This window comes from Thalassophryne amazonica, chromosome 22 (genome assembly GCF_902500255.1).
Source record: "Thalassophryne amazonica chromosome 22, fThaAma1.1, whole genome shotgun sequence".
NCBI classification, from domain to species: Eukaryota; Metazoa; Chordata; class Actinopteri; order Batrachoidiformes; family Batrachoididae; genus Thalassophryne; species Thalassophryne amazonica.
This window is the reverse complement of record NC_047124.1, coordinates 14,679,061-14,699,773: the sequence shown is the minus strand read 5'-3', so window position 1 is coordinate 14,699,773 and position 20,713 is coordinate 14,679,061. Positions and strand designations below refer to the sequence as shown.

At 39.2% G+C, this 20,713-nt stretch overlaps 2 protein-coding genes across 3 annotated transcripts in view; both read right to left on the bottom strand.

Moving 5' to 3' along the window:
* The window catches only part of slc38a4 (solute carrier family 38 member 4), an 89,645-nt gene that overhangs the window by 56,773 nt on the left and 12,159 nt on the right, over positions 1-20,713 (bottom strand). The window contains exon 1 of one of the 2 annotated variants that reach the window (XM_034163227.1): positions 2,921-2,954. The exons of the other annotated variant lie outside the window; for it this stretch is intronic. The gene's annotated coding sequence lies outside the window, so the exon portion shown is untranslated. Of the gene's footprint in view, positions 1-2,920; positions 2,955-20,713 lie in introns of those variants that run through there. 2 annotated transcript variants of the gene reach the window in all.
* LOC117504463 (sodium-coupled neutral amino acid transporter 4-like) lies at positions 6,359-20,269 on the bottom strand. Its single transcript, XM_034163932.1, has 5 exons — positions 20,169-20,269; positions 17,583-17,820; positions 12,471-12,567; positions 11,587-11,702; positions 6,359-6,446 (listed from the first exon to the last, which is right to left on the bottom strand). The coding sequence occupies exons 2-5, from the start codon at positions 17,702-17,704 to the stop codon at positions 6,359-6,361; spliced, it is 423 nt and encodes a 140-aa protein (XP_034019823.1). The 5' UTR covers positions 17,705-17,820; positions 20,169-20,269.

Sequence of the window (20,713 nt, the reverse complement as noted above, 5' to 3'; positions counted from 1 at the left end):
TAGCCTCTCATTGTTCAGTGGGTTTAAAACCTTTAAAAATGACCTGTGGCTGAATGTGTTCAAAATGAGTTAAAGTTACAGTTAATGCTTGTTGTTGCTGTTCTAACACTGAGTATGCACTCTTAAAAATGTTTTTAAAATGTTTCAGACCATTTAAATGTATTTACATCATTTTATTTTTAAGAAATTACAAGGAATCTGATTTAAAATGAAATAATCTATTGTACACCATGGACAACCTGGTTTAAAGTGCTTTTTAAGTTTTTAAGTAATTTGTTTTATTGCAAAAACTTGCCATTGTAAACAGCTCTCAGTGAATGGTTAACTATAGTAAACAACTTTAAGTGGGGCAGTTTTAAAATGGTAAAAAAAACTAACAAACAACCCCCCACACACAAAAAAACAACAAAACAACAAAAAATAGTTGAACATATTCAGCATTTGTATTTCCAGAAAAAAAAAAAATTGCTTTCTTATAGCTGAGAAATTACAATATGCATTTTTTTTCTGACATTTTATATAATAAAAGGTTAATTGCAAAAATAATCAAGAGATTGATCAGTAGTGATTAGAATCAGAGACTCGAGCGCACGTACAGAGCAGGTCAGAGGCGGTACATGCACAGTTACCATGTAGCAACTGATTATTTTTAGCTGTCAGGAGAGCAAAGATAGAGCTGAACTCACAACTTAAATATGTCCAAGCACGGATATTCTACAGGCTGAATCTCCTCTTTGTTCTCCGGCAGGACCTGAGGTATCGGCTGTGATTAGTGGCTTTTATTTTAAACGCTTAAAGTGCCTTATAACAAGGCCGGACAATGCGTGGATGTGAAGACACACAGTGCCCGTGTGCACAAAACGGCCACAGTAATGCACAGAATGACAAAACGCAGTCAACACACTACACATTTACATCTATGCATTTGGAAGATAAGTTAATTCAAAGTGATTAAAGAAACAATCACCATATCAGGATCTTTAAAGCACAGCAGGAGCAAAGTGGAGTTCAACATTTTTCTCTAGAAAGCATTGCAACATATAGACTGAGGGAGGTAGTGGACAGGGGGGGTTAGACCGGCGAACTTGTAACTAGATGATCCTCGGTTTGATTCCCCAAATCAGTAAGCTGCACTTGAGCTTCATCTGGGGGTGTGATTGTGTGTGTGGATGTGAGGGCATCCATTGTAAGCACTTTGGATTTCTTGCATAACATGGAAAGAAGAAGAAGAAGTAACTATAAAGTGGCCTGAATTCCATCTGGCTGGACATTATCCCTGGATAGCATAGCATGAAGATAAGAGATGAGGAGTCCCTGCGGATGGGATGCCAGTCCATCGCAAGGTACTTCCCCAGCCAAGGCTGGTACCCATTTACAGCTGTGTGGACTGAATCAACGCAGATGAGTCTTGTCCAAGAACACAGACAGGAAGTGTGAAAGACATGGTCTATATATTGGTGATATAACTCCCATGGGCGATATTGGTGATTATAATTTTGGGGAGGTGATGGTCTAGTGGTTAACCATTGGGCTTGAGACCAGAGGATCCTCGGTTCAAATCCCAGCCTGACCGGAAAATCACTAAGGGCCCTTGGCCAAGGTCCTTAATCCTCTAGTTGCTCCCGGTGTGTAGTGAGTACCTTGTATGGCAGCACCCTCCCATTGGGGTGAATGTGAGGCATTATTGTAAAGCGCTTTGAGCGTCTGATGCAGATGGAAAAGCACTATATAATACAGTCCATTTACCATTTAATGCATGTATACAGACAGACAGACAGATATAATTGTTATGTGCAAGACTGTAAGCTGGTGGATAAGTGCCACATGCTTTGGCTGGCAGAGTCCCGGGTTCGAGTGGCACCCTGGGTGACCTTTGCTGCATGTCTCTTTTTTTCCCCTATTTTTGTCATAAAATCATTGTTTCTGCCAGAAAACATATGAAATATATGAAGAGTTCAGATGCAAAACCAAGTAAGTCCTTTTTTTCACATGAAGAAAAATGCAGTTGAAAATGGAGATTTAAAGGAAACCCTATGCGGAAATGCAGACTTTCATCAATAAAATGAAAACAGTTTGTTCAAATTCTTTCATATTTTGCACACTGATGGTCCCCTTGACAGCCAAGTACATGTTGGCATCAACTTAAAATGTATGGTTTTGGAGATACTGGGTCTTGCATCAGAACTCTTCATATGGACACACAAAACGCTCAGCCAATGTGCTTTGTTAGTTAAGTTTTAACATTAGGCTAAATTAAACAATATTTTCCTAGATTTCAGTCTCAGTTATAACATGTGAATAATTCTGCCTGCATTTATTATATAGACATGATGCATATTTTGCGCATTTTTTTCCGTTCGGGCCATTTCTGGATAAGTTGAAATGACTGGCTCTTTCTGCTGCAGACACAAAGCATGATGCAAAAATGCAAATAGAGAGGAAAAAAGAAACAAAACAACGAACGCAGTATGCAAACACACCAGGAACAACGACACGAGCAACTGGTGTGTCTGGGATGGGAACATCTCTGCGTAAAAGCGCAGTCGTTTTGCGTAAATAAAGCGGCGTGTTCGGCGCTTCAGGCGCACCTTTTTCTTTTTTTTTGCTCCCCTTCTTTCTGACTACACCCTGCAGGAAGCGCTACTGTTGCTCTTCGAGCTTTTAAAATATGTGCGTTTTCCAACAAAACCACGCAAACGTCGCACGGAGAGAAGCCGTTCACTCCCGCACAATTAAACCCGCATCCGCCGTTTTGTTACGTTTCCAAAAACCTATAAATAGTCAGAGCCCGCTCGTTTCCACTTAAACTGCCCGCTTCTCACCACATCACACGTGGAGGGGAAATAAGCGCCAGGAAAAGACAAACAGGACTGAAAAAGGGTGAATTAAAAAGTTAAGATATATCAGATCGGGTTGTTACCTTGCGGGACGCAGCTGCAGATGCGGCGGAGGAGCGGACTAAGTGGAGCCGCAGATGGAGACCCTTCCCATTTAACCAGCCACCACCGAGTGGAAATTTCCATCTGCCATGTGAGTGGGAAAGCGTCGTGTTACACTGCCCACCGCTGCAGGGGGGCCCGACAAAAAGACAGGCCTGGAAAAAACAGCAACACATTAGCACTTAACTGATCATAAGGAAAGTGGCCTTTTTGCGCGTCTCATAAATATGATATATGAAGTAATACTTGTGAGATACCAAGTCAGAGACAATTGGTAGCTGCAAAATGCTACGAAGTTGGAATTAAAGTTACAATCACCAGTCATAATTACAATGTGAAGAGTCATAATTCCAGTAACAGTCATAATTACAGCATTCCAAGTCATAGATACAATCTAAGTTATAATTACATTATTCCAAGTCATAATTACAGCTAAATCACAAATGAAATGACATATTGCAAAATAAGTCATAACTGCAGCATGCCAAGTCATAGTTACAATGTAACGAGTCATGATTACAGCATGCCAAGTCATAGTTCTATTATAATGAGTCGTCATTACAGCATGCCAAGTCATAATTACATAAGTCATAATTACAGCATGCAAAGTCATAATTACAGCTAAATCACAAATGAAATTTCATCATCATTGCAATATAAGTCATAATTGCAGCATGCCAAGTCATAGTTGTATTATGATGAGTCGTCATTACAGCACGCAAACTCATAATTACATGATAGTCATAATTACAGATGCAAAGTCTAATTACAGCTAAATCACAAGTGAAATGTCATCATCATTGCAATATAAGTCATAATTGCAGCATGCCAAGTCATAGTTGTATTATGATGAGTCGTCATTACAGCATGCCATGTCATAGTTACATTATGGTGATTCATCATTACAGCATGTCAAGTCATAGTTACAATATAAGTCATAATTACAACATGATGAGTCATAACTGCAGCATGCCAAGTCATAGTTACATTATGATGATTCATCATTACAGCATGTCAAGTCATAATTACATGATGTGTCATAATTACAACATGATGAGTCATAACTGCAGCATGCCAAGTCATAGTTACAATTTAATGAGTCATGATTACAGCATGTCAAGTCATAGTTACAATATAATAAGTCATAATTACAGCATGCCAAGTCATAATTACATAATAAGTCATAATTACAGCATGCAAAATCATAATTACAGCTAAATCACAAATGAAATGTCATCATCATTGCAATATTACTCATAATTGCAGCATGCCAAGTCATAGTTGTATTATGATGAGTCATCATTACAGCATACCAAGTCATAGTTCTATTATGATGAGTCATCATTACAGCATGCCAAGTCATAATTACATGATAAGTCATAATTACAGCATGCAAAGTCATAATTACAGCTAAATCACAAATGGAATGTCCATATTGCAATATAAGTCTTAATTGCAGCATGCCAAGTCATAGTTGTATTATGATGAGTCGTCATTACAGCATGCCAAGTCATAGTTCTATTATGATGAGTCATCATTACAGCATGCCAGGTCATAATTACATGATAGGTCATAATTACAGCATGCAAAGTCATAATTACAGCTAAATCACAAATGAAATGTCATCATCATTGCGATATAAGTCATAATTGCAGCATGCCAAGTCATAGTTGTATTATGATGAGTCGTCATTACAGCATGCCAAGTCATAGTTCTATTATGATGAGTCATCATTACAGCATGCCAGGTCATAATTACATGATAGGTCATAATTACAGCATGCAAAGTCATAATTACAGCTAAATCACAAATGAAATGTCATCATATTGCAATATAAGTCATAACTGCAGCATGCCAAGTCATAGTTACAATGTAACGAGTCATGATTACAGCATGCCAAGTCATAGTTCTATTATGATGAGTCGTCATTACAGCATGCCAAGTCATAATTACATGATAAGTCATAATTACAGCATGCAAAGTCATAATTACAGCTAAATCACAAATGAAATTTCATCGTCATTGCAATATAAGTCATAATTGCAGCATGCCAAGTCATAGTTGTATTATGATGAGTCGTCATTACAGCATGCAAAGTCATAATTACATGATAAGTCATAATTACAGCATGCAAAGTCATAATTACAGCTAAATCACAAGTGAAATGTCATCATCATTGCAATATAAGTCATAATGCAGCATGCCAAGTCATAGTTGTATTATGATGAGTCGTCATTACAGCATGCCATGTCATAGTTACATTATGGTGATTCATCATTACAGCATGTCAAGTCATAATTACATGATGAGTCATAATTACAACATGGAGTCGTAACTGCAGCATGCCAAGTCAGTTGTATTATGATGAGCTGTCATTACAGCATGCCAAGTCATAGTTACATTATGATGATTCATCATTACAGCATGTCAAGTCATAATTACATGATGTGTCATAATTACAACATGATGAGTCATAACTGCAGCATGCCAAGTCATAGTTACAATTTAATGAGTCATGATTACAGCATGTCAAGTCATAGTTACAATATAATAAGTCATAATTACAGCATGCCAAGTCATAATTACATAATAAGTCATAATTACAGCATGCAAAGTCATAATTACAGCTAAATCACAAATGAAATGTCATATCATTGCAATATAAGTCATAATTGCAGCATGCCAAGTCATAGTTGTATTATGATGAGTCATCATTACAGCATGCCAAGTCATAGTTCTATTATGATGAGTCATCATTACAGCATGCCAAGTCATATACATGATAAGTCATAATTACAGCATGCAAAGTCATAATTACAGCTAAATCACAAATGGAATGTCATCATATTGCAATAAGTCTTAATTGCAGCATGCCAAGTCATAGTTGTATTATGATGAGTCGTCATTACAGCATGCCAAGTCATAGTTCTATTATGATGAGTCATCATTACAGCATGCCAGGTCATAATTACATGATAGGTCATAATTACAGGATAGTTAGCATCCTCCTAATGACAGGGCAGCTGTCCCTCCTAATGATGGGATGGACCCCTCCTTGCCTGAAATATGCCAATTGTGCTACTTTTGTGTATCGTCTGGATGTGCAATGGCCTCGGTAACCCAAGCACAGTCTTTTCTTTCCAAGCCTGTGTTGAGGTTTGTTTCTCTTGCAGATGCACAACACGTGACAATAACAACCACAATGAAAACAAATGACAATAGGATCGTTTCTATGAGAACGGGACGTTCTGTCCAATAGCAACGCACGGACAGGGAGTCAAAATAAAAAAGCGCAATGATGCTTTCAAACCAGGCCAAAGCCACTTTAACCGTTCACAGCCACCTCACGAGTAGTTTGTGTATTTGCACAACTACTGCATATATAAATACCAACTGAGTTTGTTGAACCTGGAGTTACTTTAAATACCCACCTCCTTCTTTCGCGCCGTTACGAGGAGCAGATGCACCGAGTATAAAGACAGAATGGCCACTGCGATGAGCAGGATTCTGCAGGCAGAGAAAAACCAGTCAGTTGCACAAGGAGCAGTTTCATCGCGCCTGTCCACAAACTATGTTTGGCTTCACTTTTGGTATTTTTAATCATTCTTATACAGAGTGTGAAAGCAGTACACACACACAAAAAGAGATGCTTAGGAAAGTAAATGTAGCGGAAATAGTGAGAAGTTTTGGAACAATCCCAACAGCCATTCATCATCCACATAACTTATGTCGGGTGGGGATATTTATAGACATTTCTAATAAACCTGTTAGAGTTCATGCAATTTTATAATTTCTGCCTAAACATATCAAACTGATGCAACCATAGCTTGATACGCCAAAACAAGATAGATCATCATTTAATACAAATCAGAACATTTAAAAACAATCAAAAGAAAAAATGTACTGGCTGGCCACCAAACACTTTAAAAGTTTCATATTCAGCCTTTATAGTATAATACAAGTATCACACTCAGTAGAGTGCATGCAGGCACAGTAGACTAGCCTAGCGCAGACTACTGCAATTCTCAACTTGAGAATTAGTCTGGTTCCTCTCCAGGCACATTTTATTTCCAGGGCGCAATACTTTGGCACACGCAACCAATCAGAGCAACTAATAAGCAGAGTGACAACCAGACTAGTGTCAACGAATGACTGTTGTCAGTTTGCCATAAAAACCTGGATGTCTGTGGTGTTTTTAGTCATTCCAGAAGCATTTCTGAACACAGCACGCTGCAAAAATTGGCTTCCGAAAGACTTGCTGATGTTGGCACTCCTTAATCAGTCATAAAACCTGCCATATATAATAAGATAAACGGGTGTGATTGGCCCGGCCGAAGAGGAAATGGCCATGAATGGGAGGGGACCAGGCTCTTTCACAAGGTGAATTATGGGTCTGGTTTGCCAGGTTAGCAGACCCAGCAACCTCAAGAATTCCAACCTTTTAACCACACTAACATCTGAACATTATGTATTTAAACAACTGATTGATATAAAGTCATTGTTGACAAAGGTGGAAAAATAATTCCTAGATCTAGATTGAATCTGGATGTACACCAAAATAGTACACTGGGTGTTGATCCATGCCCCTACAACTGGAGAGTTTCACAAAAATCAGCCCTTAGGTCAGGGGTGGGCAATCATGTGCCACGAAGGGCCGAGACACTGCAGGTTTTCCTTCCTACCAATCATCAGCAGGTGATTTCACTGACGATCAGGTGTTTATGTTCAGGGAGAACTCATCAGAAACCCACCTGCTTGTTGCCCACCCCTGCCTTCGGATCTTGAGGAATTTTGGTGACAAATAACGTGCTGATGTCTTTAACTCAAGGAACTTTTGCAATAAAATGATTTTTGCACCAGAGCAGCAGCACAAGCTGCACAAAAAAAGACTTTTACTATGAAATTATAGCGCCGGTATGGGGTGTTATGAGCAATGTTGTGTGACGTCATATACAGTAGTGTTCAGATAATAGTAGTGCTATGTGACTAAAAAGATTAATCCAGGTTTTGAGTATATTTCTTATTGTTACATGGGAAACAAGGTACCAGTAGATTCAGTAGAGTCTCACAAATCCAACAAGACCAAGCATTCATGATATGCACACTCTTAAGGCTATGAAATTGGGCTATTAGTAAAAGTAGAAAAGGGGGTGTTCACAATAATAGTAGCATCTCCTGTTGATGCTACAAACTTAAAACTATTATGTTCAAACTGCTTTTTTTTAGCAATCCTGTGAATCACTAAAGTAGTATTTAGTTGTATAACCACAGTTTTTCATGATTTCTTCACATCTGCGAGGCATTAATTTTGTTGGTTTGGAACCAAGATTTTGCTCATTTACTAGTGTGCTTGGGGTCACTGTCTTGTTGAAACACCCATTTCAAGGGCATGTCCTCTTCAGCATAAGGCAACATGACCTCTTCAAGTATTTTGACATATCCAAACTGATCCATGATACCTGGTATGCGATATATAGGCCCAACACCATAGTAGGAGAAACATGCCCATATCATGATGCTTGCACCACCATTCTTCACTGTCTTCACTGTGAACTGTGGCTTGAATTCAGAGTTTGGGGGTCGTCTCACAAACTGTCTGTGGCCCTTGGACCCAAAAAGAACAATTTTACTCTCATCATCCACAAAATATTCCTCCATTTCTCTTTAGGCCAGTTGATGTGTTCTTTGGCAAATTGTAACCTCTTCTGCACGTCTTTTATTTGAGGGGGATTCTTGAAAATAAATTAGCTTCACACAGGCGTCTTCTAACTGTCACAGCACTTTAAAGAATTGGAGAACATTGTAGATGAACAGCCTATAATTTTTTGCACCTGCGTATAAGTTTTCCCCTCTCCAATCAACTTTTTAATCAAACTACGCTGTTCTTCTGAACAATGTCTTGAGCGTCCCATTTTCCTCAGGCTTTCAAGAGAAAAGCATGTTCAACAGGTGCTGGCTTCATCCTTAAATAGGGGACACCTGATTCACACCTGTTTGTTCCACAAAATTGACAAACTCACTGTCTGAATGCCACACTACTATTATTGTGAACACCCCCTTTTCCACTTTTTTTTACTAATAGCCCAATTTCATAGGCTTAAGAGTGTGCATATGTAACGGAGGCCAGCAGGTGTCGCTGTGCAGATGTAGTTAGTAAACCTCACTCCCAACAGCTCAAACGGATTCTTTGGTCACAAGGCCAGAGCCCTGGGTTTTAGCCTTCTGGTTAGAGAGTCCGACTCCCATGCCGGAGCTCGTGAGTTCGCGTCCCGAGGGGAGCGAATGGGCGGAGTCATAACAACACAACGCAGAGTGCAGCCGCTACACATATCATGAATGCTTGGTCTTGTTGGATTTGTGAGAATCTACTGAATCTACTGGTACCTTGTTTCCCATGTAACAATAAGAATATACTCAAAACCTGGATTAATCTTTTTAGTCACATAGCACTACTATTATTCTGAACACTACTGTAAGTAGATCCTGCATTCATCACAAGTCACACGTGAGTATACTGACAGAGCTTCAGTTTGACAGCTTCCTCCAGAATTTTTACACAGCACATTCCTGATTGGTGCAAGAGGACGGGGGACTTTTAAGCCACCTTGACACTTGCAGGAATTTGATGCCTGCACCAGCACGCAATCTTGCATGCCAATGAGCAAATTTGTCATAAACTGTGCATAAATTGTACGAGGCTGCGTGCCGGTGCACAAAGAAAATTTTGAAATGGTGCAAATTTCTGGCACGCATAAATTTCTCGTCACTTGCATGAACTAGTCATGCACATTGCAAAACCTATTGGCAAACATTGCGTGTCATTGCGTGCACGGCTTCGTACAAGTGTCAAGCTGGTTTTAGGAGACGTGCAAGCTTCCTGCTGAAAAAAAACAAAAAACAATAGATTTGTCTTTGTACTTCCCGAAGTGCACCATTATTTCCTCATGGCTATCAGTCAGGAGTACTGACATCGACAGGGAGTGTGTGTGTGCGTGTGTGTGTCTGTGTGTTTTGGGGAGTGGGGGGTGACTGCGTGGTATCAGATGTTGGATGACACACATGAATGCTGATAACGCACATACATGGGATAGAGTGAGCTGAGAGAAGAGCCAGAAGAGGTCAAGACGCACTGACTGCAAGTAAAAATTCAAAGGTAAAGTTACTCTATAAGGGTATAAATAGTTTAGATGTACTCTAGTATTAATATCTTAAAGGTTACATCCAGTCAGTACCGCAAACCAGAGGCTGGTCTGTCCAATTATATTTCCCTGAACCGTGACTCTCACACCTGCCTGTGTGCCCTGCTATTTTTACACCTGTTCGATTTTTATGCCACCAAACTATCAAGTTAATTTTTTTTACATGATATCGTGTTAAAGGTTTTCCAGAAAATACTACCTTATGTGGAGGGTACCATAATTTATACTGGGCATTATTGCATTCAAATACAGTATATCTGCGTATTTAAGAGCCATATTAGAGAAAACACGATTAGCATTAGCATATGTAGCCATCCAGACTACAAATGATACTAAATGTTAAAATTAACCGCAGTTGATGCATAACTCATAAACAGCATATGCGGCCATGAAGATTGTGGTTGATGCTAAAAGTTAGCATTACCTGCATACAGCATATGAGGCCATGCTAGCCTTGATTAGCGGGTGACTACTCAATATTCTGAAGGATCATTGGTCTGAAGGTCAATCACGCTGGGTGTGGTGACGGCGCAACGCCTGACCGAGAAGCCTGCGAGCGGCGGAGGCGCATGTAGGTGGACGCCCGGAGCTTTAGCACTTCCCCACTACCAGGCCAGAAGCTAAGTGAGTACGTGCCATGGAGAAACTTGCAAGTCTCAAGGAAGACTAGAGAATGGAAAGTTGTTGCTGCCGTTTTGAACAGGTCTTTTTTTTGGGCCTTTGAAATACTGAATATTTACCGCTGCATGCTATAGCCTGCTAGCTAACTAGTTGACGGGCCTTCTTTACCTTACCTTACCTTGAGAACAATGGACCTTCGGAATAATGATCCCTCCCGATTATCGCTAATGGTTAGTGTCGACCATATTTATCACCAACTGCGGTTAGTGTTTTTGATATTACTGCCCCTCAGTAGCCAAACATACTATGTTATCATGACGGTATCCTGTATATTGTAAATAGCAGCTCACTCCACATCAGGGAATCTAATATTCCCAGAAATTATTTGTTGCTGAGTATGTACGTACTTTACAAAAGTTTTAACCACCTTTGTGCTACTATATAAACATTTTTTAATTATTTTGTTTTTCATCAGTATGTCAGTAAGAGCTCATGGGCCCTGTCTTTGATTTGGTCTTTGCAACTCAATCTTATTGCTCGTACCCATTTTTACACCTAGCTGAACAGCACTGGGGTGTGCCCCTCTGAATTAAAAGATGACACTCTGATTGGTTGATATATGTTCAGACGACAACACAACCATAATCAATGAACTAGATAATCCAACCCCTTTGTGCCTAGCTGTATCCTCAGTTTTTGTGCCGTCTAAATACCAAAATAGGACTTGAACATGACCCAAAAGCAATTGTGCAACTTCATTCTGAAGAAAAAAAAAAAAAAAAAAAATCAAGATAGGGCCCTATAAGTTCTGGCGCAGTGATACTCACGTAAAAAGCACAATGCCTGTGTTCGCCATGGCATAGGACAGACCCAGAATGCCGCTACCCATGATAGCATTGCTCAAGTTGAAGACGGACATGCCAAAGGAGGTGTGGCCGGGGTGCTGCTTACAGAGGAGATAAGAGATACACAGGACGAAAGATCTGTAAGCAAGAAAACCAGCTGGTACTTCACATACAGAAACATCAGTCTGCATTGGTATTGCAGTCATGTTCAAGTAATTACGTAACTATGTAGATGTGGATATGTATTATATTACTTGCAACACATCAGCAAAAGTGCAAAGTACTGCAAACCAACATGACAGTTAACCCTCTCTGACCACTCTGACCCACGGGCTGCGAGTTCAAATGCCACCCCCACTTTCTGCGACACTATCAGTCAATACATGTTCAGAGCTTTCCCAGAATTTATTTTTGTACTTTTAGTGGAACCAGAGGTCTAACTGAAACAAATGATAAGAATTGTGTGGTTTTATTAAAGTAGTGCTGCTTCAACACGGTCTGGAAAAAAATTCCAGTTGGGTGAGTTCAATATAGGAAAAATTATGCATTTCCAACAAGTACACGGAGAACGTGCATATACTGTATGTATGGACTAAAAGTGCATGTTGTAACATAATAACAATAATAATGATACACACTGTGTGCATTTGGATGGTATGTAAAAAAAAATAGATGTGCTCCAAATGACAAAGTGACCAGAGAATACAATGAATTTTACAAACAAGCAACAAACAATGTCGCGCGCAAGAGACTTGCAAAGCCGTGATACTGTGAGGGTCCAGACAGCGTAAATAACATCTGTTCACGTGACCGTTTCTCAAACCTTCTCTACCTATTACATAAGAGTGGAAATGACATCATCTTACATATTCTTCATGGTATTCGTCGTATTTCTGCTTTTTCAGCATCCCGTTTGCCAGGAAGTTTTGACTTTCTGTGTCATCATTGTCGCCCACAAACTGACTGCAAAAAAAAAAACAATCCATTCAGTGCACTGTTAAACCGAACACTCCATTTTAATACAATAATTAAGTTAATGTAACTCAAACTTCGAAAAAAGTTATAGTCACTCATTTCCATTAATTAAACTAACTCAAAAATGAATTGTTGTCATAACAACTCAGCCTATGAGTGCATTTAAGGTTTTGGGGCTTTTAACCCCTTAACGCCTATTGTCGCATATACTGTATGCTACAATATTTGACTCAAATATGCAACATACCAAACTGACCAGTATGCCTGTTGCCGCAAATTTGCAACATACATTATTATTATTATTATTACAACAACAACATTATAACATAAATTATTACCAAATTTACTACTTATTTTTGTGCAAAAGTGTAATTACTAATCTCAACATTATTTACCATCTACTTAAAGGCAAAAACACAGACAAAACATTTTTTTATATATAGCTATATAATTCAGGCGTTAAGGGGTTAAGTGTTGGTGATGTATTTCCAGTGAATTCCATTCACTCATTTTAATTGAGTTTATGTAACGGAGGCCAGCAGGTGTCGCTGTGCAGATGTAGTTAGAGAGTCCGATTTCCATACCGGAGATCGAGAGTTCGCATCCCGAGGGGAGCGAATGGGCGGAGTCATAACAACAACGCAGAGTCAACAAGTAAACCAAAGAATGTGTCAAAAAACTAATCCAAAATGTAATGCAATTTGTTTAGGCAGAAATTTATTTGTCACTTTTTATTGAAAAACATAAACTAGATTTACATAAGTTTAATTAACTATAAATTGTTAAGTTACTAAAACTTTAACAATTAAATTTTTGAAAGTTAATTGATTTAAGTTGGCAAACTCTGTTGGGAAAGTGTAGGAACACGGACCCACAACAGGGGGCGCAATGAACGGACAATGGAATAGGTCAAATAACAACACTTTACTGTTGCGAACGTGCACAACAAAAACAACAAATTACAACAATGGACAAAGTTCAATTCACAAAGGTGTCGTGTGGGCAGGCTCGAAGATAGGAGACGCCTCTCCAAAGTAGAACCGGAACCACACGGTTTCCTCCGCCACAGGACCCCGGGAATACTGGAGCCGCCAAGTTCCGAACTCCCAGGTGGCCACTGCCCCGCGTGTCGGACCTGGTACTGCTGGCGAGGAACAAGAACACAATTAAACGTGGGTGCGTTTGCACCCAGCAACCTGCACGGCAGGGAAGCTACCTCCACCTCTCGTTGGAGAAAAAAGTCTGCAATCACTCACAAAAACACAAAGGTTACTGTCAAGCAGTCAGCTGAGATTATTACCTTCCAGGCAGAACGATATCTCGGCGATGAGGTGGAGATGCCGTCCTGCTGATATACCCCAGTGATAATTGCCGTCAGCTGTCTCAGGTGATGGGTGACAGCTGTTACCGAGGCAGCTCCTGTGGGGCGGCGGCGCCCTCTGGTTGCCTGGAGCCCGCACTTCCAGGCAGGGCGCCCTCTGGTGGTGGTGGGCCAGCAGTACCTCCTCTTCAGCGGCCCACACAACAAAACTCAAATGGTTTAAGGCAATTGGTTTCCTCAAATGGTTTGAGTTCAACTAACTCATTGAGTTTTACAGTGTGCTACAACATTCTTAAATATTTTACAAAAACGAAAATGTGTTTGAAATATACAGAAATAGTGTTAATGATCTGTAACTTCATCACCAAGTATAAAGTTTAGATATGTTGTGATTTATTTTAAATGGTTGTAACCTTTGAGCATAATGTCCACATCACAGTTCAAATAAAATTTATTGTTGACAAGAGCAGAGAAAAGTGACTCCCCCTACGTTTGAGATCATGTGCCGTATTTTCTGTAATTTACATATTTAGTTTTTTTAACTAGTTTGGGATGTCCCAATTATCTTTTTATTTGGAGGGGCAAATATCCATCACATACATTTTTACAGACTTAATCACTCAAGGACACAGAATAGATGTATTCAGAGAGTTCAAATGATTTGTCCATATTGCCCTCCTGTCCTGCAATTTCTAATCCAAGCGATTTAAAAGACAAAAAATACAGACGTAACATTTGGTTCAGCGCATTTTTGTACAGTGGAAACAAATAACACCACACTAAAGATATCTAGCCCATGTTCTTTAGGCTAGTATGTGACTGAATAGTTTCTTCTTAAATTTTTGTGGAATATAAGTGTCAAAAATAAATACCTTATATGCCCGTGTTCTTGAAAATACGTCACATTACGTTGTAATGTTTACCACAATATTTTCCGAAACAAGTTGTTGAATTTCACATTAGAGGCTCTATTTTCCAGCGTTCATAAGCCACAGTGCTGCTGTCATTACAGCTTTCCACCTGATGCAGATGAGATTTTTTACACCCGAAGTTCACATCACATAACCAGATTACAAGACCACTTGTGTTCACGTGAGCGTTTACGTAAAAATGAGGTGAGGTCGGCTGCAAAGCTGGTATGATCATGCGCCCACGAGCAAATCCAGTGATTATGCTCAGTGCATTGAATGTGCAGATTCTCTTTACTTTTACAACAAGCAGGGGAAATGGAGCAACACAAGCAGAGGAAACTGAACAATTCCATAATGCCACCTGTAACACTCATCGCAGTATGTTTTCAGTATTTACAAAGTAAGTATGATCATCCTATTGAGGGCTTAACACCCTCTGTTCCAGTAGTTTTTTTCCTGAATCAAGGCAGGTGCCTGTATTTGACTGGTTCCAAATGGGGCATGTATTCACCTTAATGGGAAAAAAAAAATAATCAAGTGCTATTTTCTGCAACAGCAGTCTATTCCTGTCCCAATCCATCAGGTTCATCCTCTCACCCACTGAATGCCCTAAACAGAAACCAGTAAACTGGGTCTTGATGGACTGTGAAAGATATTTTGGCCGTACAGTGCCTTGCAAAAGTATTCGGTCCCTTGGTATTTCACACATTTGAATTTGTTTATGCCATTTCAAATAGAAAAAGTAAATCAGGCTTCTCAATATAAAAATTTCTAAAATGATCTTCCTTAAACTCAAACTCAAAGCAAATCTCTACAACTTCATATAAACCAATTAAAATATAAAGCCAAGATGATGGGTTGCATAAGTAATGGGCCCCTTTCGTACAATACCTGTAAATAATCAGTTTTATTGCCAGTTTTCTTCAGACAAGTCAGGGGATGGATACATGAACTTTTCCAGGTCACTGAATATGTCTTGAACTTTATTTATATCAGTTATGAAGAAATACAAACAACATGGCACTCTATGGTAAATCTGTGTGGAGTAGACAGTTCTCAAAAACTGAGTGACTGTGCAAGAAAGAGAAGAGTGAGGAAAGCCACCAAGACACCCAGAAGAAGTTACAGGTTTCCATGGCTGTTGAGAAATTGTACATAGTGCATGTTTTTCATTTTGTATCCCCAGTTATACAGCTTCATGATGAAGTGGGACAGAGGAGGGTTTTATTAAAAAGAAGACCTGAAGCTCAGCTACAACTTGTCAGAAGGTACAGCTGAGATGCAAGCCTAGATTTGATGTTTTAGTGGAAGAAAATCCTCCATACTGCCATACTGTTTGCATTTCTTCTTAACTGATGTAAATAAATCCAAGACATATTCAGTGATTTGGAAATGTTCATGTATCCATCCCCTGACTTGTCTGAAGAAAACTGGCAATAAAACTGATTATTTACAGGTATTATACCAAAGGGGCCCATTACTTATCCAACCCATCACCTTGGCTTTTATATTTTTAATTAATTTATATCAAGTTGTAGAGATTTGCTTTGAGTTTGAGTTTAAGGAAGATAATTTTAGAATTTTTTTTCAATGAGAAGCATGATTCACTTTTTGTATTTGAAATGGCATAAACAAATTAAAATGTGTGAAATACCAAGGGGCTGAGTATTTTCGCAGGCAGTGTATATTCCCATTAGCAGACATCTCTCAAAGGCCACCCATCCATCCATTTTCTATACCCACTGACTCTAACCAAGGGTCATGGGGGAGCTGGAGCCTATCCCAGCAGGCATGAGGCGAGAGACAGGCTATACCCTGGACAGGACATCAGTCTGTCGCAGGGCCACTATAGACATTAGGGTGCATCAAAAATATGAAGGTTGGAAATGTAACTTTTTCCTATGCTTAATTTTTTACATTGGTATAGGGTATGTCACATGTGAAATATATGGAAATCAACACATTTAGAGGTCCCACTGAATACAACAAAATATGCTCAAAAGTCCTGAAATCATAATATTGTGTATGTTTGCATTGTGTCTATAATATATCACAATTTATAGTATCGAACTGCTACAAAGTTGCCATTTTTAATGAATAAATTGTGATTTCAACTTAAATCATATAAAACAAACCTGATTTAAACACACAATACATCCCATTTTTAGTCCAAGCCTTATGTTCTGAAAGTTTTAGAATGTTCACTACAATATTGTTGATTTTTACGAAAAATGCTTGGCCGTCCAAATTTCCTCAATATACAAGTGGCTGGTGGGACCTCTAAATATTGAGCAAATGCAATAATATTGGGTTTGGATATGTGAAAAGCTAGTTAAAAAAATTTAGACAGGGTAAAAGTACATTCTACGATAAAAGTTTTTTTCGCATAAGACCGTGATGCACCCTAATAGACATACAAACACATTCACACCCGCACGCACGCACGCCTACGGACAAATTAAAGTTTCTAATCCACCTAACCTGCATGTCTCTGGACGTGGGAGGAAGCCAGAGCACCTGGAGGGAACACACGCAAACACGGGGAGAACATGCAAACTCCACACAGAAAAGCCCCAGGTGGGGAGCGATCCCAAGACCTTCTTGCTGTAAGCCAACAACAATGCTAACCACTAAACCACAAGGCCAGTGAACCAGAAACATGAATATCACTAATGTCTCGACAAGATCGATATTTTCACCACATACAGATAAACTTGTCAAACAAGTCATTCTGGAACGATGAGGAACATTTTGGTGAGGCGGTTGCTGACCTGTTCACGGTGCCCTTGTCGGAGTCGGTGGGCTCTGTATAGTGGTCCAAGCTCTCCAAGCTTTCGTCATCAGCTCCTGTGGAGATTCTCCTTAGCTCCATGCGGTCCACAATTCCCGGCATCGTGGTACAAAGCAAGATTATAGTTCAGGAGTTGAGATCAGACTTTACACTTGGCGCGACAGCAATTTGCTTCTTTCGTGAACACCTCCCAGAACCGGTTACCTTTACAGAAAGACCTAAAACATACAGAAATAACAATAAGTTGATATGAACAAGACAGCTGTGGATGATATCTAATTAATGAGTCCAGGTAAAGCGTGCACAATTTAATTTATCTTGCAGGCTCCAAAACAGGAAGACGCTCTGGTTTATTGAATGATGATGAACAATCACACCTTAAAATTACATAAACTTGACTCGTCACCAAAAAACTGACTTAAAACTGATTGCCAGCCTTGTTTTTGTCTCCTCTCATCACCTTCTGTGGAACCTACAGGCTTTGGTGAGGTCCTTCACCCTGTTTATGTCATTTCCTAGAATTAAGACAACGTAATTTTACAATGAATGACACAACATTGGACCATTGCAAACATCTTAAAATGCATTGATCAGGTGTCCAATACACAAATAACGAAAAACAAAACAAGAAAGACAACAACATTTATTTGTTTCCAGCATTTTCCAAATTGCAATTCAAAGTTAAAATTAATTCATTCTTTTTCGATGAAAATGGTCTAGTTTAGGCGCAAAAACTACACTGTTTCTTTTAGCAGTTAAAACGATATGTTATGTGTCACATTTTGATCCAATCTTTTTACCCAGTCTTATGGCTAGCATCGTTTTTTTTAATAATTTTAAGCTCTTTTTCTCTTTACTGTGTTTTATTCTGAACTTTTAAATGTGTTTTCGATGTTTTAATTTTATTTTACTTTGGTTTTTGTTTATATAATTTTACATTGTTTTGAGCTGTTTTTACGTGAGGCACCTTGAAGTGACGTTGCGATTTGGCGGGATATAAACTGAATAAATTGAATTGAATTGTGGAATAGCTGAGCAATTATATGAACAATAAATCTGTTCCACCATCCTTCATAGTTGTTCTCTACTCAGGGGTGCTTGACCAGAATCATGACATTATATAGTTCCTTTTTGATATTAAAACTTCATTAATTCTTTCAGACACTAAAAGTACATTGTTCTATTTACGAGCTACAAACTACATCTTTTTTTTCTTCTTTTCTTGGGGGGGAAGTGATCTACAATTTACAAGAAATCTGTGTTTTACATTGGTGGATGGGCTAGTAAGTCCCTTCGGCTGCTCCCTTGTTTGCACTCGGGGTCGCCACAGCAAATCCAAGGTGGATCTGCATGTTGAATTGGCACAGGTTTTACACCGGATGCCCTTCCTGATGCAACTCCACTTTACATGGAGAAAGGTGGCAGGGGTGGGATTTGAACCCGGAGCCTTCTGAACTGAAACCAAGTGCATTAACCACTTGGCCACCACCCCTACTACCTATTACATTGGTGGATGGGATGACCAGTCATAATAGGTGACTACGACTGGCTAACATCTGACTAGTCGACTATTTGTTTTTGTTAGTCGACTAGTCAAAACCACTTATTAAGTTTAGTTAATCTTTAAAAGAACAGACCTGCTGTAGCTGGCACCACTCTCTTCACTCACTATAGAAAATGTGTGGACCTTGGCAGGTGACGTAGTCAGCTCAATCGGAGTTGTCTATGCCTAGTAAATGAATGCAGGTATTGCCTTTGTCCTAATGCTGTTTTTTTTTATTTGTGATTTCTTCTTATATTTGTTAAAATGTCATATTTGAGTTTCACCATGAAGATTGAAATTGGCTTAATTAATTTATTGTCAAATATAATCGCCGACTAGTTGATGACACATAGTACCCGACCAGCCGTTGTCCCAACGCTATTTTCTATACAATCAGTTTATTAATGAGAGATCATTGGTACTGAGTGATGGCAGTACACCTATAAGGCTGGTAAGCTGATATTCAAAATTTAAAGAAATAACAATTCAATTTGATTTTTTTTTCTCTACTGGAATAAGAATGTAGGGACACTTCAAACTTTGTTTCTTCTTGACACATCGATGAAGAATACTTTTGCACAACAACTTTTGGGTTAAAACCAAACCATTCTTTGTTGAATCGACAATAAGCACGAATATTTCTTCCAGTTTCCAGACTTTTTTGCATAGCAACACCAACATAAAAGCACTCCACATCTGGTTTTAAAGACAAACATATCCAAAGTGAAGTGTGTCTAGTGGCTCTCTGCATCAGAACACAAGCAGTCAAACATTCTCCACCCAAACACACTCTTGCATCAGCCAACTCTGACAGTGAGTCCACTGACTTATGGTGATAAACTTTCCTCAAACACACCCATCTGCAGCTGCAGGAATGCAGATCAACAAAGGCTCCTTTTTTTTTCTCCTCTGCAATACTTCAGATTTTCCCAAACACACTTTTTTGGCTTTTTAAAGAGTGCACATCCTATTTATTTAAAAATAGTATGAACTGATGCTGCAAAGTAAAGTAACAGTACTTACTGATTCACAGCTTCCCAGACGAGGATTCTTTTATTATTTGTTTGTTTGCTTCAATAAGTGAATTAATTTGAAGCAGACAGGAGGCTGGATGGAAGAGGAGCTGCAGTAAAGTTCAGGTAAAAGTGGGCTTTTAAAAAGGAGGAGGGAGGGTCTCGCTCCACCAATGATGATGACACACACCCATCAGTTAGGCCCTCCCCATCTGCCAATCATAACACGCGCACATAGACACACAACCCGCCTGTGTGAGCACAAACTGAGGCACACGCTGGAAAGGTCAGCAAAAAGTGCTAGGAAGATTTGAAAGAATTGTTTTGCTCCAAAAAAGAAAAAAAAAAGTGAAAATGACTTGTATTAATGTGCCAAAGAGAGATTAGGGGAATGAAGAAAGAGAGGAGAATTATGAAGAGGAAACATGGATCTAAACGTAGAACACCATCTGGACATTTGGAACCGTCAGAACGCCACTGACGTTTTTAAATACTCGCGACACGTCCCCAAAATGTGGCCATGTGACACATCATGTGACCCTTTTTATACCCTCA